At 44.2% G+C, this 21,325-nt stretch overlaps 1 protein-coding gene across 1 annotated transcript; it reads left to right on the top strand.

Annotated features, from left to right (window-relative positions):
* Window positions 1-5,164: 5,164 nt before the first annotated feature.
* Window positions 5,165-14,093, top strand: LOC104264469 (high affinity choline transporter 1). The gene is made up of 8 exons (XM_009821571.2): window positions 5,165-5,342; window positions 6,383-6,496; window positions 8,077-8,232; window positions 8,727-8,875; window positions 11,036-11,179; window positions 12,185-12,338; window positions 13,209-13,426; window positions 13,572-14,093. The coding sequence occupies exons 1-8, from the start codon at window positions 5,165-5,167 to the stop codon at window positions 14,091-14,093; spliced, it is 1,635 nt and encodes a 544-aa protein (XP_009819873.2).
* The last annotated feature ends 7,232 nt before the right edge of the window (window positions 14,094-21,325 follow it).

The raw sequence follows: 21,325 nt of genomic DNA, 5'->3' as shown, positions 1-21,325 counted from the left end.
CTAGAAGTAAGGATATTCAGCATGTAGCCAGACCGAGAGACTCCTTCATCAGCGGAGGGGCTCTATGAGCTCTTCACAGCCCCTAAATATCATCCCTGCCTTCACCCATTAGTTTTGTCTCCCTGACTCTCACCTCTATGATAAAGCCAGTTTGGGCAGTGCCAGCACCGGGAGAGGGAGAGGTACCCACTGACACACACCACCTCCAGAAGGGGAAAGCAAATGCACTGTACTGCTGCCATCTGCTTGTTCCAAGCCCTCCTGCCCGGGGGATGTGTGGTGTCATGTCTGTGTGCTAACAAGGACACCCTCTGTCCTATCACCTGTGCAATCACTGGCCTCACTGATATATGTAAATATTAAATGTTGTTATTCTGAAGTTATTTTATGGCTTCATTTGTGTGACCTAAAGGATTTGTGACTTCAAACTAGCTCTGGTAGGAGGACACATGGAATAACACAGAAAGTAGAGTCAAATTCATCTTGTCTAACTTGAACGACTGAAAAGGAGTCTTTTCTGGAGTAGGCATCAAGCCATGTAGTCCATGGAGAGAGGCAGCCTTCCCCCAGCCCATACTGAAAGAGATGTCTAAAGCAGGCAGGAGGAATTACCTCTCCAGACAATATTCAGTGGTCCACCCTAGACGGGAGCATCTTGTGCCATTTGGAGTGCAGCAAAGCATCCTGCTCAGCCTCCACATGCCACTCGAGGTGGCAAGGGTCTCCCAGGTGTCCTGTGTCACACCTGAGAGCCACTGGCAGATCTCTAGAGACCCAAGTATCTCAGCTGCAGCTAGCAACACGGAGGTGTGGGTCACTAAAGCAAACGTCTGTCTCTTGCAAACACAAGAAAGCTGAAAATTCATTTAGCCAAGATACCTAAAGGCAGCTAAAATTAGGTGAAATCATTTCAGCTCATGGCTTTCCGGATCCTCCAAATCACCTTTTACATGTGTGTCAAAGCCTGAGGTCTCAGAAGTGTCACCAGAGCCTTCTCCAGGAGCTGGCTGGCTCATCACAACAGGGCAGCTCCGAGCACCGAGCACTGCAGAGAGACCTGTAAGAAAATGGCTACATAATACTAATAACAATAATTTTGGTTTGGACAGAGAGTTGGCTTGACTGAAGATAAAATATCATGTTTCAGAATTGGTATTACTACAGATTTTAATTTGATTTTTTTTTTCCAAAATGGGAAGACTTATTTCAGTGAAATCTCGCAACAAAAGAAAAGAGGCATTTTGTCTCTGAAATGTTTTATGTGTTGTATATATGAAGAATTTGGTAAAACTAAGGAACTCAAAATACTCTTCTATATCTATCTTTTATCTCTAGTCATTTTCTATCTATCTATCTATCTACCTGTGTACCTACCAATCTGTCTTCTCTATATCTACCAATATTAAATAATTAATGGTCAAAAACTCACACAGGCATAATGACAAAGTATTTGTTTAATTTTTATATTTCTTACTCACTGTGCAGCCTCACCACACAGGCTCTCATACAAGGAGTAAAAATGTGTTACTTTCTAAACAAATTATCCCTCTCTCTTCTGCATTTGAAACTCATGCAGATCAGCCACTTGCAAATCTGCATTGGTTGGAAGAGATAAAACTTCTAACACATGAGGAAAAAGTGTTCCTGGGATTGACTTGAGATAGGAATAAAACTTTAGACCAAGAACACCATGTGAAAAATTGTAAATGTTTGGAGACAAATGGCCCGGTGTTTCAGGTGCCAGGATCAAGGACACGATTCAAATACCTGGGTTGGAAACCACCGACTAGTTCATACATCTCATTTCAAGAGAAACTGTCAGATCATTTTGATGCAAATAGCTCAGATGCCTCAGGCCCCAGTGCTCGTTTTTCTTGGCAAGCAGAGCAAAGCAAACCAGTGAGAGGTTGGTCCCTGCAGACCTCCCTGTGCCCTGTCTGCTCTACTCCCCCATCCCCAGCTCCTCCCAGGGAGCTCCTCACAGGCAAACACTTCTTTCCAAAGAAACTTCAAAAAAATCCCAAAGGAAACAATAATTAAAAAGAACTCAACCAAAAATTACCTTTCCAGACTCTCAGACTACTTTATTTCATTCCCCACAGTGCACCAGCTCACCAGGCTTGTCCCTTTGCAGAGGAGTGACGCGGGACAGCCACCCTTCAGAAACGCCCGTCCCGGCTCGACCTCTCTCACCCACAGCCCCCGCTTTCCTGCTGAGCCCATGGGCCACAGAGGGCTGTCTAAAGCTCGTCATCAATAATGTCGCACATTTAACCCAGAAAGGCAGGGCAAGGGCTTCATCTTAGGCACAGAGGCCACTGTTTTGTCCATCTTTATTTCTTCCTGTCGGTGAGCTTCAAAGCTGAGTAACTGTAAGTGCTCACTATGGTGCAGATCATTTCCACCATAGATAGAAAACTTCCCTGGTACACAGCACTCCTCACTTGCTTCCAGTCACTCCTCTACTTTTATCAACCACCCATGCCAGAGTTTGTTCCATCAAGGTCAGATGATAAGGAGAGATTAAGAGCTCAGCTGAGTATCCCCCAAGTAGATACTCAGAACCATTGGAGATACACCAGAATATCCTGGCTGCTGCTCCAGAAAGGCATGTGTCTCCCACAGGGGCTCTGTAACATCTGCTTGCCCATGTGGACATCTCAGAGGTTTTAGAGCATCTCAGGTGGCACCAGCCATCTCTATGTGAGCATCCGAATCAAGCCCTGAAACATCTACTGGGTACAGCGACATCGCTCTTAAAAGCAGCCCTGAGACCAGCAGACTGAGATCTGCCCTCGCCCTGTCCTGCCTCACAGGACCTAAAATAAGTCAGTGAATCACCTCCGAAAATTGTGTATTTCTCCCCACGGGTGACGCAGGAAGATTGAAGTGAGTGGCGCAGCAGCTGGCACCCGAAGCTGCAGTCCTCCGTCGTCAGCGGGAAGCCCACCTCAGACATCTCTCCGCTAGTGAGATTTCTTTTTTTTGGTAAAACAGATGCATTAGCTGAGAGTCATCTAGTGGCAAAAGAGCACAACAGATTCAGTGAGTAATTGGTCTTCTTGATATAACCTCATACGTTTACAATCCTTCTTCCCTGCACTGTATAGCATCAAAAACACTCCAGCTTCAGATGAAGTGCCTTGTACATACGTTTTCTCTAAGTCTCCTTCATCCCATCGTGTAACGTTTTCACTTACATTTTGTCCTGCCACATCTGCCCTCCATCCCTCTGGGTCTTTAAATGAAGTTTCCCTGCAGATTTTTATGCCTGCCACTTTTTACTGTTTTTTTTTCAAGAGATGATAAAAAGCAGACTCAGTCCAGAGGGTCTCTGCAAATGTCAAAGAACAAATTCAAATCTTGCTTTGGACACGTTGAATTTAGTTGACCCCCACATGAAGGATGCAACGCCGGGTATTTCCTCCCAGGAGTGCCTGGCTGCAGAGCGGGCTGAGACCCGGCTGCGTGCGCCTTCAGCCACACGCACCTTCAACCCTGTTCTCTTCCTGCCTCGGAAATATGCTGCAAAACATTTGTTCGTAGAAAAAAGCTTAGTGTGTGTCTGTATGTAAATAGTGTTTTAAAGGCTATTGAAACAACCTGTTTTGAGCAAGGAAGGCAGCCCAGAGAAACCAATGTCTCCGACAGCTGCAGTTTCTACGACCTTATGCAATTAAGGTGGAAGGGAGTGTTTCTAATTACCACCCAGATAATGTGCCTTTAAAATGCACAGTGTCCCTTTTTGTACATAAATAATTGGGTCAAAGTTAAAACCCCTTACTCAGTCAAAATAGCATTTGATTATAAATACAAAGGAATATTTCTCCTAAGGCAGGATAAATAATCATCTGGTTGTCAGGCTTTTTCACCTTTTTTACTTTTCACTTTTTTTAAACACTTCTTATAGAGTTTTCCCACCAGATCACCACTTAACTTACTGAAACCCTTATTCTCCCTTGTACAGAGAGGTGTTACAGAAAACATGGGGTTCCTGCACTTCGCCCCCTTTCTTCCCACAGCCATCACCCACATGCCCGTGTGTTCCTACCATGTCCTGCCCATGGGACACACTTAACCTATGCCACTGTCATTTCCATGCACAGCTACTCCTGGCTGTCTGCAGGAGACGGCACACCGCAGAAAACCTTCCTAAAGATTTGGGCTTTCAAACTCCTGCTCAGAGTGTACCTGTGAACAATAAATCTGTGATTTCCATGTGGAAAGGACCTACCCGCGCCACAGATGAACGCAAGTATCCAGGAAAGCCAAACAAGTGCTCTAAATAGGGAAGTTTATACAAAGAATTGGTAATAAAGAACCATACCAGGACAGATGAAAAAGATCCACAGGGCAACTAAAAAGATATCGGTATGGAAGCTCTATAATAAATGTAACCAACTTAATTCCTTAACGCATATATGAGTTTTTCTCAGAATTATGTCTGTTTAAAGGGAGCTTCACAAAGTAGTTTAAAAAAGTCTGTATCTTTCCTGTAGTTTTATGGCAGAGTCTAACAACACCTTGCTCTCCTGCCTGTTTCCAGCAGTGAAATGGTAATGTGCTCGCTTTGAAGATCAGCGTGCAGCTCCTTCGGTTGGTCACTGGTAAATCTTCTTTTACTGTTTCCTAGGTTTATTTTGATTATTATTGTGGGTTTAGTTCAGTCAACTTTAAACAGACAAATTCTTAGCCCTATCTTCTGTGTTAGCCTTGTGCCTAGAACCTAGAGAAATACAGATTATTTTCATACCGTTGCATATCAGACAAAATATAACATTTCCCCTCCTCTAAGCCAAGCTAGTATTACCCCTCACATCAGCGCTCCATTGCTCTTATCAAGACTAATTCCTACCTTCTTAATCTCTACTCCCCAGAAAAAAAGATTGGATATCTTCTGAAGAGGGGGGAAGAATGAAGAGTTGCCAGTAGTCCTTCAAAGACAGAGACTCTGCATCCAGTTCTCAAGACTTTGGGGTTTATGGCCCTTTTTCATACTGTATCTTTCCTTGCAAAGTACAGCAAGCTAATACTTAGCAGTTTCTTTACAAGGCGGCACTACTTTTTTGATCTTTTTTCTATTTTTTTCTGATTGTGGACTCGATCAAAGAATATTATCATCAATCCATTATTCCTCTCTGTGACCTAAATTAAGCAACAGAAAATGGCTCTAAATATACCAGGCTTAGTATCTTTGAGTGTGTTTTTTACGTTAACTTTAGCTATTGGAATTTGGGCTTCTTGGAAAAGCAAAAAGGACCAGCAGAACAGAAACCCAACTGAAATGGCCATAGTTGGAGGCAGGAATATAAATGTTTTCATTGGATTGTTTACTGCAACAGGTAAGTTTTCTTAAAGGACTTTTAAAAATTCTTCTTAAAGTGCATGCATTACATAGATCTGGGGGACTTTTCTTTCAAAGCAGGTGAATTCTAACGTCAGGGCAGATTTCTCCTAAGTGTGGCTTTAAAGGAGTATGGTTTTATGAATCATTTTAGGATGGATTCTTCCAAACCTCTTCACACTGAGCAGAACCTAATGTTTATGTAGATTCTTTTAAATTAAAGAGAGTCATTTAAGAGTTTAGTTTAGATCTAAAGAGTTTAATTTAAGAGTGACTGAAGAATATGACACTTTTCATTAAGGAGGACTGTGGTCTTAATCTTGAACGAGTTTCTGTTATCCAGCATAACAGAAGAATTTTACTCCTGGAACAATCCAGTTCGGTCTGCAGTAAATTGCTACTCATGGCGAGCATTGGCCTTCTCTCCTAAAGAGAAAATATTTCCCCACTGACTGCTACCTGCTGCTTCCCTTTTCTCTCCTCGCTACCTGGCATCATCTGAAATTTGCTTCCCTGACCCATTTTTTGTGAAGGCTTCCTGAAGTGGTATTTGCTTGGCTAAGACACTTAAGCTCTTGTTGTAGATTTTTATTCTGACTGCAATGTCTGCTTGCATTTTTTTTTCCTAATGTCTATTTTCTCAGATTAAGTGATGTAAGTGATGCTCATGAAAGATGGTCTATCAGTCGCGGCAGAATAACAAAGGTAATTGCATTTGCTCTAGCAGAAGTCTTCCACTGAGAAAAATGAAATTAAAAAGTAGTATATTCAAACTGCTTCTAAATGTTTAAACATTGAGCTTTTCCATGCAGACATAGATATTCATTCTTGAACCTGGGAAATTATTTAGGGTGAGATTCTACTACTGTAACCTGTACGCAGCAGTACATCTCACTATGGGAGAAAACTTTGTAAAGAAAATAGAAGTGTGATTAAATATTTGTATGAGAAAAAGGTTTACAAGTTCTCAGAGTGTTCTACAAGACTAGTTGAGAATATGTATTGCAATTCTTACCTTTCCATCTTCCATGTTTACAGCCACCTGGGTTGGAGGAGCATATATCAATGGCACAGCTGAAATTGTCTACCTGCCTTCAAAAGGACTGTTGTGGGTCCAGGCACCTGTGGGATTTGCCTTGTCCCTTGTTATTGGTATGTAATTCACAGAATCAGGACACATACGCTTTAAAAAAAATCATATGAGTATATTAAGATGTGTAACAGAGGATAGAGTACATTTTAAAGGTGATTTTGTTTTGTTTCTTCAGTCTCCCATAGATCCAGAATAAGCATTTATAATGCTATCCCCTAAATTGAAACATAAGAAATTGGGGTAGCTTGGAGCTAGCGTAGAGCTTTGCCTGCTTGGAGCAATTTATAGGACAAAAATCTTATCTGAGAACTTTAGAAGCATATGGCTATGTGCATATTCCTTTTTTATCATGGTCTCTTATTCACAGACTATTGGTATCATTTTAATTTTTCCTTCAAAATTACTGTGTGATGAAATAATACTATCTTGATTTTCCACTAAAATGCATTCTTCTGAGTAGTCTTATCTCAGAATGAATTTGTCGTGCATCCAGCTTATCCCACTTTACAACTGGTCACAATTTTGTTGAAACTAAGCTAAGTTTGCAGTGTTCTATACCTAAGTTGCCATTTCTAAGTCCAAGAATTATTGGACTCACGCTGAGGTTCATCTGTCTTGCCAAGACCAAAGTTTCTTCCAGACCACACTGAGTTATATCATAATTCTCTAGGGACACAGGATAATTAAAGCAAGGAGACCTGTGTAGACCTTGCACAGGAATTTCTAAAAGAACAATAACCTTTATTCTGAAGTCAGAGAAAAGAGTCCAACTGACGTGAATATGAATCAGGCTTGGAAATATACTGCCAGCATTTCTTATGTGAGTAATTCTTACTAATGAAATTGGGGAGTGCAGGTCTGATCCTGCAATCTTTACTCAGGTCAGTAGTGCCCAGACAAGCAGTCCTGTTGGCTTCAGGGTTAGGCACAATACGTATTCTCTGGTTTTAATGAGACGGCTGTACGTCTGAAGTCTAATATTTAGATGAAGGCAGATGGGACTCAGCTCAATGCACAGATTAAAACAATATAGTTCTGGGAAGAGACAATGAAGCCACCAAAATGAAAATGTAACCAGAAAAGGAACGTATATCAACATGTTGCATGTCATGGTCAAGGACAAAAGTTTGTCTCTTTTTTAGCCAAATATGGGTCTTCGATGCCTCACTCTGCCTACTGACATTTTCCATGGAAAGCATTTCAGAAAACTTTGTGTCTCAAGTTGGTAGGTCATTGGAGATGGAGACGAGACTATACATGGGTGTCTTCTGAGCGAAGTTCCTGTTACAGTCACACAGGTGTCTTATGCCATTTGGGGTGCCCTAGGAGGTCCTACCTGGCTTCCAGTAGCCACTCTGAAAAGATGTAGGTCCGCCAAAAGTGGAGGGTCATATCTGTCAGCTGTAAGCAGATGTCCTTTAAAACCTGGGACCTCTCAGATGGATGAAACCCCACATTTAGGCAAGTGAATTGAGGCCGCTGTGTCTGGTTGGCTACATCATTCTCTAGGGTCCATTATGTACAAATTCCACACTCACTATATAGGTCTGATACACAAATACCATAGTATTCTTACATTTTTCTCCTAGGATATAATACATGTAAAATTCTACCAATATGTCACCACTTCTGATGATAGGTGGTTTCTTCTTCGTAAATCCAATGAGATCCAAGAATTATGTGACAGTGATGGATCCCCTCCAAGAAACTTACGGGAACGTGATGGGAAGCCTACTCTTCATTCCACCACTGCTAGGAGAGGTATTCTGGTTTGCAGCTATCCTGGCATCCCTAGGTAAATACTTTCTTTGCTGTTATATTTGTTAAAGGCCATGTGGCACAACTATCAGAGTATAATATACATTTGGGAATTGTGTTGGACTAAGCTGTGGAAAGTTATGCTTCATGTCTCCTATTGTGAGAGGAACACAAGTGTTTCTCATTTCTGGAAAATATGTTTTTAGGTTTAAAACAAATGACAGTAGTATATATTCATGATATTATAATAGAGAGGTCTGGCAATATGATTTAGTACCTTCATCTTGCCTGTGGAAGAGCAGATGTAAAGAGGCAAAGTGTCTTGGCAAAGGCCACGCAGCAAGGTAGCAGCAAGAGCAGAAAGGGAACATGGGCTCTCCTGAGTCCTCTCTCTGCCCACTTTCTGTAGACCATGCGTTTCTCATACAGCGTGGTGTGCTGGCATCAAGGGAGTAAGGTATCCTTATTTATTCTGTATTCTGCATGTATAAAATCTGTCTTAAAATACTTGACCACTGTCCTTGTCTGCAGGAGCAACAATGAGGGTCATCTTGGATATTGGAGGCTCTTTGGCTATCATCGTCTCAGCGTGCACTGTCATACTCTACACTCTACTGGGAGGCCTTTACTCTGTTGCATACACAGATGTCATCCAGCTGGTTTTCATCACCCTCAGCCTGGCAAGTCCTGTGTATTTCTTTGCTACCAGTTTCCTAACTAAGGGACAAAATCCTGTTCTTCTTTTAGGTATGTCTTGGACCAAAAATAACTGCACCTTGCCCTACAGTTCCTCTTCAGGAAAACAGGTCTCCTGAAACATCTTACAGTCCTTATGCATTTCAGACATTGCTCACACAAGCTAATGGCCTTGCTGGTGAACGTGGCTGCTCACAAGTAAGGTCTGCAGAACCTGTCCAGAACAATCTTGGCTGGAAAGGAGAGAGATCTGTCTACTTAAGGCACCAACTGACCTGAATTACAGACTCATGTTCTTGACAATGCCATGAACCAGAAACATGTAGATTTAGAGTAAGGAAAGGGGAGAAAGGAAGACTCTTAGTTTGGGTTTAATCTTATGTTACTGTCGTGGTTTAACCCCAGCCAGCGGGGCGGGCCAGGGGCGAGCACTTTGTGTCATATTCAAAGGTTGGGAAGGGGGCTGGTGGTTAATGAGGATGTATTAGATAGTGTGGGTCCTGAGCATGACATAAATGGTATTGGATTTGGATTTGTGCTGAAAACAGTGTTGATAATACAAATCCAAAACACACCCTCATACAGGCTGCTATGAAGAAAATTAACTCTATCCCAGCCAAAACCAGCACATTCTTCACCCCTTCCTTATTCCATACCATTTATGTCATGCTCAGGTCCCACACTATCTAATACATCCTCATAAACGACCACCCCCCTTCCTATCCTTTGATACAATACGCAGCTATCATTCCCTTAGTCTATGGACCACCCCTGTGAAATGTCTGTAAAATGTCCATAGATGTCCACAAATGTCCACAAAATGTCCACTGAATTCATTTAGTCCATGACTTTGGGCTCCATCTGTTACAGTTGTCACCTCAGGACAGGAGAGGTGATGTGTTGCATGGAGTTATTGGGCACCACAGCCAGCTCAGGTCAGGTCACCGCTGCACTTGCACTGTTTCTTGTAGGGCTCATCCTCCATTGGTTCAGGTGGTTCCTACTATAGTAATTCCCGTAACATGCAACTCCAATCATGGGTTACAACAATTTAAAGGCATTTCCATTACAATCTCCACCCCTGGTCCCTTTGACCTCGAGTTCACACTGGAGTTCCAGCCTGTCCAGTACAGCAGCACAGAAACAGCAGCAATGCCCTGTCCATCTGCCAGCCCAGGCGCATGGCCACTGCTGTTATCAAAACGTTCCCAGGCACAGCAGAATAAGATGATGAGCAGTACATCAGTACAGCAAGCAGCAAAAGCAAAAAGTAGCCACTAAAGAGCACTGGACTCTAATATACAGTAAGGCAAGCAAGCCCATTGCAAGCACAGGAGCCTGTCAGTTAAAAGCTGAAGAGCAATAACAGCTACAAATTCAGTCTAGCAAACTCCAATCAAATCTGTCGTTATCTTGAACTCTTCAAGCCCTATGTTGGATGCCAAAAAGGACTGTCGTGGTTTAACCCCAGCTGGCAACTAAGCACCACACAGCCGCTCGCTCACTCCACCCCGGTGGGATGGGGGAGAGAATGGGACAGGTAAAAGTGAGAAAACTCAGCGGTTGAGATAAAGACAGTTTAGCAGGCAAAGCAAAAGCTGCGTGCATGAGCAAAGCAAAACAAGGAATTCATTCAGTGCTTCCATCAGCAGGCAGGTGTTCAGCCATCTCCAGGAAAGCAGGGCTCCATCACATGTAATGGTTACTTAGGAAGACAAATGCCATCACTACGAACGTCTCCCCCCCATCCTTCCCCCAGCTTTATATGCTGAGCATGATGTTATATGGTATGGAATATCCCTTTGGTCAGTTGGGGTCAGCTGTCCCGGCTGTGTCCCCTCCCAACCCCTTGTGCACCCCCAGCCCACTCGCTGGTGGGGTGGTGTGAGGAGCAGAAAAGACCTTGACTCTGTGTAAGCACTGCTCAGCAGTAACTAAAACATTCCTGCTTTATCAACATTGTTTCCAGCACAAATCCAAAACACAGCCCCATACTAGCTACTATGAAGAAAATTAACTCTATCCCAGCCAAAACCAGCACATTCACTTCAAGTTCTATGCCTACCTTAATTTCAATATCTGAATAGATTCTCCAAGAACAAGGACCCTGGGGAAATGGTTAAATATTTCCGTTTCTATCCTAGTGGGTCTGTATCCCCTTTGCCCTGGTGAACTCTGCAACGGAAAGTATTTATTACACTGCAACTCATCAATCTTACCAAGACCCTTGGATTGGGAAGATAGAAAAAACATATCTTGGAAGGTGGCTGGATGACTTCTTCTACCTGGTATGAAGTATTTCTTGTCAGGTGGTTGGGAGAAGGGATTGTGCAGTGCCTTTCTGTCTGGAAAACTTGTGGGTTCTTCCAGCCAGGAGCCCTACATTGCATGGTTGGCAGGGGCAGGATGATGTGTAAAACCTTCTCTCAGCCACTCTGCAGCACACTGAATGGACTGGGGAGATCCAGGGCTCAGCTGTGGGAAGGAAAGAAGCAGTAGGGACACTCCATCCTTTACCCACATGAAGGAATGTCCCTCTTGAGTAAGACCATCCAGGCAACTAGTTCCACTCCTGGCACTAAATGATGCATCTCCTACCTTTTGAGAGGTTGGCCTTGCAGCCTCAATACTGTGCTTTTAATATAATTTTGTAAAATCCCCTCTATTTGAAAAAAAATCAAAATTACACAACTGCAAGTCATCAGCAAGCATGGTGTCATTGGCTCCACTGCACAACTCAACTTTTGAGCTACCAATATAGCCAAGACTACAGGAGGTCATTATGCTCTCGCTAGGTTGGTAATAGAGACACACAGAAGCTTGAGCTTGTTTGGTGAGGACAGAATCTTCAGATTTTATCTGATTAAATTTGTCTGCTAAGAAAGTGAAAATGGTGATTTTATTTTTAAGTTTGAATTATACTCTAGCTAAGTTTGGGTAGATTTTTACAAAAGTTTCATTCCTGAAATACTTCTCTCCTATTTTCCTTCCTCTGTGCCTGTTCTACTGTGCCAAGCAACCTATTTTTAACCTGTTTTATTTAGCTTTCTCAGTCTGCCAAGCCATTAAACTGTTTTGATCAAAATTTCACATCCATCACAATGAAAACAAAGAAAAAGGACACCCTCAACCATGACAAATATCATCCTCAATAGTTAAAGCTGGGCAAAATGAATGCATTTGAAGAGAGATGTTTATAGGAGTAAAGATTATCATCCATCTGAATGGATGGATGATGTCCTACAGCAGCCAGCAGCCTAGTGGGTACCGCTGGTAACATCTGAATGTTTCAGGTGCTTGGCAGCATCCCGTGGCAAACTTACTTCCAAAGAGTGCTCTCCGCTGCCTCGCCAGGACAGGCAAGGGTCATCTCCTACCTCTCTGGACTTGGGTGCTTTTTAATGGCCATCCCCTCTGTGCTCATTGGTGCAGTTGCAGCATCAACAGGTAAAACTAAATCATTTGTCCCTGAATAATGAACATGTTTTTGTCAAAGGTGATTAAAATGGGGCCCAAAGAAGTCCTGATTTAGACTTCAAATTACCTAGTCCTGTGTACCTAAAAGCCCTGAATGGGAGACCTGGCCACCAAGCTAGAAGCCTGTATCAGAATCGTGGAGCCCTCTGAGGTTCAGGTATGACTGCCTAGAGACATTTAAGCAGCCCCAAGACCTGTTTAAAGCTATTTCATTGTGGTGAAATGGCTTTTTATGGACCTTGTGGTGAGGAAAGATGAAGGCAGACCCTGTAAAACGCTGTATAATCCTATTTTCCAAGAAATCTTATGCCTGCTTCTGTTAATGCATGTGAGATCCACCAATATTACTACAGGTTGTTAATTACATTCAGGAGAAAACATGCTCAAAGGAGTCAAGAATTTCAGTCCTGGAAATGCACAGCCCCAGCCCAGGAGATCAGTCCTGTGTTGGTTTATAGCAAGGGTTAAAGAGCAGCCAGATCACCAAACTCATTAATTCATCTGTCACTAGGGGCATCAGAGCAACACTCCCTTCTCCTCATGGGCGAGCTCTAGAAGGTTGACCTTTAAGTGCCCCATTCCTGGAAACACATAAAGCACAGCTATTTCTATAGATGCTAGTGGGGGAAAGGAAAATCTTTGATTTAGTGAGAGCTGCAGCACTCTAAGGGGAAGCACAAGAGATCAAGAGAATCCACAAAATGAATCCAAGTCCTAAAATACTGAGTGGGTCTCAGTCCTTAGCCCTGCTGTGACTGGCCTCTGTGGAAAGGCAGCTTCAAATACAACATAAATGTCGGTGAAGGATTTGTTGTGACTTTTCCTTGTTCTGTTTTAAAGACTGGAACCAGACAAGCTATGGTCTTCCAAGTCCACTTGAGAGAGGGGAATCAGCAATGATACTGCCACTTGTTCTACACTATCTCTGCCCGGCGTACATCTCCACTGCTGGTTTGGGAGCCATCGCTGCTGCGGCAATGTCTTCTGCGGACTCAGCTCTTCTCTCCGCCAGCTCCATGTTTGCTCACAATATTTACAGGAAAATCCTGAGGAAAAAGGTACATGGTTACAGCGTTCAGTAGTTTTGGTCTGAGGATAGATGCTTTTATTTAAAGACCGTTTCAAATCCAGTCTGTGTGGTCTGTAATTAGAGGTGTCTGTCTTCAGCTGCTGATTGTAACGGTACAATCTCCTGTCTTACAGGCTACGGAGGAGGAGGTCTTATGGGTCATGAGGATCTCCATGCTGGTGTTTGGGGCCGCGGCTGCCGGTCTGGCTTTTTACTCCAGCTCTGTCTATGACCTCTGGTTCCTCAGCGGGGAGCTGGTGTACGCTCTGCTCTTCCCCCAGCTCTGCTGCGCCCTCTTCTCTCCAAGCACCAACACCTATGGCTCAGCTGCCGGCTTCTTGGTTGGGCTCCTCCTGAGGCTGCTGGCTGGGGAGTCTGCCCTGAGCATCCCCCCCATCATCTGCTACCCAGCCTGCTCCCTGGTGAACGGGACCTACAGTCAGCTCTTCCCCTTTAAAACATTCACCGTGCTTCTCACTTTGGGGACAATCGTTGCTGTTTCGCACATGGCTGCGGTTTTGTTTCAGAGAAACCTCCTTCCGCGCAGGTGGGATGTTTGCAATATCATGGGGGGGACTGGCACCCTCATCCCCCTGCAGCAGATGGAGAAACAGATGGGTTCACCGACAGTTGCACTAGAAGAGAATCGTGATTAAATGTGGGGCCTCGTTTGAAAGGTCACGGTGCATTCAGCAATTAGAGCATGGCACAAACAGCATCGCTCTTCCCTTTGCTTTCTACAGCAATGAATTATTTAAAGTCCTCACAGAGTAATAAAGATGCACTCTGTTCACCCAAGGAGAATGTGTGAGCTTGAAGTTTGCAGTGATTAAAGGCGTGTGGTGATGGAGCACAATTTTGTGGTGGTGACCACGGGGCACCTCGGGCCCCAGCAGTGTTTGCTCCGGGGTGCCCCTGCTACCCCACCCAAAAGCAAGGCTACAAATTGCGCTCCAACATTTATGGCATTCTCAAGTCACATACTTTTCTCACCACAAGGAAGATAAATTAATGTTTAATAGATGGGGTATTCTTGATTAAAAAAATAAAAAGCTGAGCAAACCTGTTCCCATTACAACAGCTAGAGTGTTAGCATAATCATCCCTGGGGAGCACATCAAACCTATAAAAACACAGATTACTGAATGCAGTGCAGCCACCACAGCAGTCCAGCAGTAGTATCAGTTCTGCACCATTCTTTGTATGCTTTACACAGCTTTCCTTGATACCAGAAAAACTTTTGCATATGCCTCTCGCCAGCCGCGGTCTCAGGCCACACAGCCATTCTGTGGCCACGTGGCTGAGGAGAGGACACCCGCTCTCATATGACCTCGTAGGGCAGAAGCAGATGAGCAAGATGAAGCAACAGCCCTTAATTACTGGATAAGAAAGTTTTATGTAGCCACTATTTACAAAAACTCGGCCAGCTGGAAAAATGGAGGTGCCAGATATAGACTCTTGAATGAGTCTTCTCTAAAACACCTGGTTAAACCACTCGTGTGAAGGTGTTACCCAAGCACAGCGGTGGGATGGTGTGAGACACATACACAAACTGGTGTGTGAGAACTCAGAGGACTGTGATAACAGAAAGGTGCTGGAAACTGATCCTGAACCTACCTGCAGGGACACAAAATCCTGAGGGCAAGATCCCAAAAGATTCAAGCCACCAGGTCTGTACAGAAAAGCACCTGATACCTTGTTTGCATAAAATCTCAATGGGTCAGAAGAAAAGCAACCCAGCTAACTAGTGAATTTGGCCTCTAGCCTGAAGTCTGGTGGACCAAGATCATCCCACGGTGGGATGTGTCGTTAGGAGTGGAGCTGAAATAAAGATTCAGAAGGATCCTGCAGTGATGGTTCATGGATGGCTTTCACTTCATACTTCCCTCGTTACCTGTGCAGTGGTTCACCAGGGATCAGTCACAATCCAACAACAGCCAGCAGGAACTGCACTCTGCACAGCCCCTTGCCACAAAACCTTTACAGAGTGGCTGTGGGAGCTGCTGAGCATGGAAACACCTGGCACTGTTGGAGGGAAGGTATTTACTGACATATCCAAAATACCCCACAGCAGAGCAACCCTGACTCAACCAACTGAGCTGCCGAGGGTGAAAACAATATGCTGCTTGGTGAATTGCTTCCAGCACGTGCTGAACACCCCGCTGTGCATGCAGAAAGTGAGAAACTCTGCTGGTGCCAGCATGCATGGCCGTAGCAAGCTCAGCGAGGAGCCACGCGTCACTCTGAACTGTACCAAGGCAAATGCAGTGGCTCGGGAGGAGGACTGACAGCCCTAAGCTCTAGATATGGCTTTGATGACTCTGCTCCCCATGGGGAGCATCCATCTCCTTTAAAATACCCATCCTCAGCAATGTGGAGATTCTGCTCCTCATCAGAAAAATATCACACAAGTTTATGCTTTGCCCTAGTGTTAGCATAACACCTGGGCATGCTTAACTTCCCATGCACGGCAGTCCTGTTGACATGCTTTGTTAAACCAAGACCAGAAATTCCTTCCTGTATCTAGAGACTGTCATGAAATATTCATTATAACATCTGTCTAGAAAAGGGAAAAAAACTGGTTTGAAAATTAAAAGCATTACTATTAACTATGGCCCTAGGTGGTCACCCACTGAAGTCTTCTACACCCCAGTGATTTGAGTGGGAGCATGTGAGGTCGTGCTTAGCTAAGGGAGACACCAAAGCTATCATTACTGTAGTGCCAGAAGAAATGGGCTCTTGTTAAATCGCAGTTGCTGTATGCTGATTCAAGCATACTCCCCTGAAACATTTAGGGATGACCTAGTTTGGGGACCTGTATGGTCTTCTGTGTGGAGCAGACCAAAGCTGATATACTGCAGTTGCTCAAGGGCACAGACAAGCTGCATGGCCCAGATGAGAGTGAAACTCCAACGTCTTCATGTCAAGGTCAGCATCCCACTCACTGACCATCCCACCCAGCGGCTTTGAAAGGCAAATGACTACATCTGGAGATATCTTTTCTCTACGCTGCTGTGCCCAACTTCTCTTTCTGTTCCCCTGCAGAGTCCCAAAGTTTGACGTTAAAGCCTTTCCGTGCTCATGTGCTTGGCCTGGCTGGCAATAGAGCTACAGCTTCCTAAGACAGCGTTGAAGGACGGCGCTCTGGGGTAGGACCTTGCTGAAGAGCATCACCACCCCCATCATGTCACCACCCCCATCATGTCACCACCCAGCGTCACCACAGAAAACTCCCAGTGGCTTCAAATAGGAAAATCTTAGTGCTGTAAGGGGTATCTGGCATACTCAGCAGAGACACATTGCCCTTACAAAGCTTCTCTGAATTTCATACCACTAAAACACGCTCTGCTTTGCGTGGAGAGACAAAAATGGCAAAGACACAATTACTTTAACTCTCATGAATGTTTGCCTCTTTCCATCCTTATATGACTCCCTCCTCAGAACATCCCCCAGCAAGCCTAAAAAGAAAACATTCATCAAGGTCAGACAAAGTTTTGAAAGCAATTAGCTGCAAGTAAAATAAATATAAAAGCAATTCTAGCCTATACTTAATGACAAAATGCCTAGTTGTTCCAGTCCAGCACACCCAAAGTCCTTGAGGTGTTGCCAGCATGGGGGATAATGACCCAGCTCCCATGAAATCATTCCTCTCACAGGTTACTGCCTCCAGTTCAGCATTCCTTTCTTTTCCGTGCCCCCTCCTTATAAAAAATTCGCTTGGGCACTGGAGGGCCCTGGTTTACCTCTCCACTTGTGGATTTACCTCCTTTGCTCCTTAGAGCATGCCAGTGCCAATGACTCTGTACAGTTCTGGTTTTCATTAACTTTTCTCAGCCTAGACAGCTGCTACCTGTTTCTGGCATTTTTGGGGATAATAATACCCTATCTGTCATGTCTAATTGGAAAAAAAACAAACAAACAAACAAAAAAACCCCTGCGATTTGGGAAGTATTTGGTTTGCAGTGAGTTCTCAGCATCTCATCAGATCCTCAACAGGCATCTTTGGACATCTGGTTTACATAGATGAGAAAAATAGGAACATAACACTTCTGAAGGGAAATCTGCACCTCTTCACCTTATCACTTATGCTCATTTTTAGGATTTCCTAAATGTGTCCTCACTGGAATAACAGCTAGCATCCAGCAAGAAAGCAAAGAAACTCTTGCAGGTTTGCTAGACATTTCTAGCACTGTCAGGGAAATACTTCCACGTGAGCCATGAGCTGCGTGGGGCCAGGATGATCCTCGCATTGTTTCCACACAAATGCCATGCTCTCTGGCTTTACCCTGCATGCCACACACCAATCTTCCCTTGCAGTTCTCAGACTTATTACAACCTCTGCTGGAGAATACATCAGCTCAGCTAGCAGAGCTTTCTTGGTCTCCTAATAACTTTTCCTGCTCTAGACCACCGCTGACTTTTGTGCTCCTATGGCAAGGGAAGAATTGAAAGGCTTTAATTCCCCACAGCAGAACATTTGTAAATTAAGAAAAAAAAAAAAGCCAGCTTGCTTTGCTGATCCTTAAAACTTCGAGGCAATCCATCATCCCCAGGGATGGGAATGCTGCTGCATGGCTTTCTCTGTCCCCCAGGTAGGGGCCAGGATCATCTTTGTGACTGGAATTTGGCTCTCTGGAATAATAAAAAGGAGGAGAATAACGTGAACTGGAGTAAGGTTTCCATTATCAGACACAAAAGCATGAACATCCCAAATGATGTATAGCTAAAGTTTTCCTTAAGTCTGCTGGGAAATGTCTTTCTTCAACATTAAACAACCTCAAGAACAGAGGGTATTTTGTTTCAGTTCTTTGGCCAAATGGCCAAATGGTTGGTTGGGGGGGGGTGGGGGTGGGGTGGTTAAATTTTTTGGCAGGTCTCTTGAAATAATATAGGATCTGCCTTGGCAGAGGTGTCCATTTTCCTCCTCCCCTTCTCAGTTTCCCTCCACCAGCTATCTGATCTGACCCTGGAGGTATTGCTGCACAAGTTAGACTTTGCAAATCGACCTTAGGCAACTCATTTGACTCACTCGTGCTTGAAGAGGGACAGCATTTTAATTGACTCCAAGAAGGATTTTGAGATCTTTGGAAGAATGCTCTGTTATACATGGTGAACGCATTTTGCATGAGTTGGGAACTTCTGTTCATAGCTGGAGGGCAGTTTCCCTGGTCAGTTTAATTCACAACCATGTGCCAGTGGAGGTTATTTATCTTTACTTTAGCAAGGCTTTTGACACTGCCTCTAACAAAATCCTCATGGGCAAACTGATGAAATACAGGTTAGATAAGCGGACAGTGAGGTGGACCGAAAAACGGCTGAACTGCCAGGCTCAGAGGACTGTGCACAAGATCCAGCTGGATGCCAATCACTAGTGGTGTCCCCCAGGGTTCCATGCTGGGGCCACTACTGTTTAGCATCTTCATTAACGGCTTCAGTGTTGGGACACCGTGCGCACTCAGTGAGTTTGCAGATAATACAAAACAAAGAGGAGTGGCTGATACAGTAGATGGGTGTGCTGCCATCCACAGGAACCTGGGCAGGCTGGAGAAATGGGCTGACAGGAACCTCGTGAAGTTCAGCAAAGTGAAGTGCAGAGTCCTGCACCTGGGGAAGAACAACCCCAGGCACCAGGACAGGCTGGGGACTGAGCCAGCAATGTGTCCTTGTGAGAAAAAACGCCAACAGCCTCCTGGGCTGCATCAGGCAGAGCATTGCCAGCAGGTTGAGGGAGGTGACCCTTCCCCTCTGCTTAGCCCTGCTGAGAGACAGTCCAGTGAAGGACTACGGAGATGATTAAAGGTTTAGAGCATCTGTCATAAAACAAGAGGCTGAGAGAGCTGGGACTATTCAGCTTGGGGAAGAGAAGGCTCAGGCAGATCTTATCAACGTATATAAATACCTGAAGGGGGCAGGGGAAGAGAGAGACAGACTCTTCTCAGTGATGCCCAGTGAGAGGACAAGAGGCAAAGGGCACACACTGAAACACAGGATAACCCATAAGAAAAGTCTTTTTCACTTTAAGTGTGGACAGGCACTGGAACAGGTCACCCAGAGAGGCTGTGCAGTCTCCATCCTTGCAGATATTCAAAGCCAACTGGACACAGTTCTGAACAACAGACTTTCACTGACCCTACTCTGAGCAGGAGGTTGGGCTAAACAATTTCCAGAGGTGCCTTCCCACCTCACCCATTGTATGATTTTTGTGACCCTGGAAGAATGCAATGACAGTCTTGTCCATGATCTAGAGGCTAAATGCCTTCAGCAGTAGCATCCCTTTGGTGGGCTGGACCGCGGCTCCTTTCGGATATGTTCTCGCCTTAGTCATTGGTGATAACAAGCAGTTGAATCCTAGAAAGTTTTCATTTTAAAGGTATCATAAAACTATGCCTTTTTTATTGCCATACAGTGGTCTGGACCCAAAATTGTCCACAATAACAGAAGTCCAGCTCAGCTGGCTGCATGCAATTGTTTACGAAAACTAACAAAAGTTGGGACAAAAAGGCCAGAAAGTTCTAGATCATTTATGTGAATATGGGTGAGATAAGAACGCATCAAGGCTGCAGAAGTTAGAGGAGTCCAATCCCAGTCCTCTGGAGTGTTCTGGAGTGAACTGTCTCCAGAATAGCACCTGAGTTTTGGTTTCGAAGAAACCAGTTGGTTCACTCCAAAAAAGATCCAGGGAATGCACTAACGTTCATGCAAAGTGGACAGTCAGTGGCCTGGGGCCTGGGACTGAACTGAAAGAATGAAATATTTGTGGTAAACAGACTTAAAGCAGCAAACGCCAGCATCTGGTTAGCACTCTACTCTCGCCTGGGCTGGCAGGGTCCACTGACATACCCTGAGGCTTCTACTGTGTTTGTTTTCCTTGACATTTTTAGACTTCATCTCCTGTGGAGCATCTGAGATGGTATCAGACATAAATTTGATTAAGAAACAAGAACAATACAAAATCAATGCCATGTACGTTAGGTGGATTAACAACTGGCTAAATGACAGATCTTGAAATGTAATTACAAGTAGGAAATTATCATCCAGTATCTAAATCTTTAGTGAGGTTGATTCTTGGCATGATGCTATTGAACTGCACTTATCAGTGATTGGTAGGTAATGAGGGGCAGTCCACATCGTGTGCTCAGCTGGTCAAACAAGACTCACTTCAGTATGGGCTAATGGACAATATAACGCAGATGTCTATAGACACATCAGGTGGACCACAGTCTAAACCCAAACATTGGCTGTGTTGTCCTGAAAGGAAGCCCCAAGTGATGCTATGTACTGTAATGTTGAAATTTAGATGAGATGAATCACACCCAGAGCATGTACCTGCTACTTTGATAATGTCTCTTTTCTCTCACAGGCAGGGCTTATGAAAATATCCAGTGTCTGGAAGTTAAAACTAGACAAATTCAGAATACAAATGAGGCTCAGCTTTTTAAATGTAAGGTCCATTAAACGTTAGAACAATTTGCCAAGGATTGAGGTGGATTCTTCATCACTGAAAATGCTACAGTGAAACTGGAAGATTTTCTGAAAGTTATCCTCTGTTTTAAGGAGGAATTCATTCAGGGGAACCCTAGGGTATGTGATGTCCAGCTCAGAGTTCAGACTGGCAAACCCCAGGGATGTCTTTTGTTCCTTACTTCTCCCAACCCTGCTGGAGATGGGCAATCAGGTGCCATTCAGGTAACAGGCGCCATTCAGGTAAACTGGGTCCTACGTCAGCAGACTCTCTGTGTGCTGGACCCCAGGTTGTCTGTGCAAAGACAAGGGAAGACTGTGTGATTATTAAAGAAGAAGAAAGCAGAATTAGAAAATGAAGCACATTTACAACTCTGGAATTCTTGCTATGCAACTGCAAGCTGTGACACTTGCGTTGTATTGCAGCA

The sequence above is a fragment of the Gavia stellata genome, chromosome 1 (genome assembly GCF_030936135.1).
Source record: "Gavia stellata isolate bGavSte3 chromosome 1, bGavSte3.hap2, whole genome shotgun sequence".
Classification (NCBI taxonomy): domain Eukaryota; kingdom Metazoa; phylum Chordata; class Aves; order Gaviiformes; family Gaviidae; genus Gavia; species Gavia stellata.
Note: the sequence above shows the minus strand (reverse complement) of the source record. Positions and strands in the feature narration are given on the sequence as shown.

Excerpts from the sequence above, each read along its gene's own strand:
- LOC104264469 (XM_009821571.2), top strand. The coding sequence starts at position 5,165 with ATGGCTCTAAATATACCAGGCTTAGTATCTTTGAGTGTGTTTTTTACG. Across the intron at positions 5,343-6,382 it reads TGGATTGTTTACTGCAACAG|CCACCTGGGTTGGAGGAGCA; the intron begins GTAAGTTTTCTT and ends CCATGTTTACAG. Across the intron at positions 12,339-13,208 it reads TGCAGTTGCAGCATCAACAG|ACTGGAACCAGACAAGCTAT; the intron begins GTAAAACTAAAT and ends TCTGTTTTAAAG.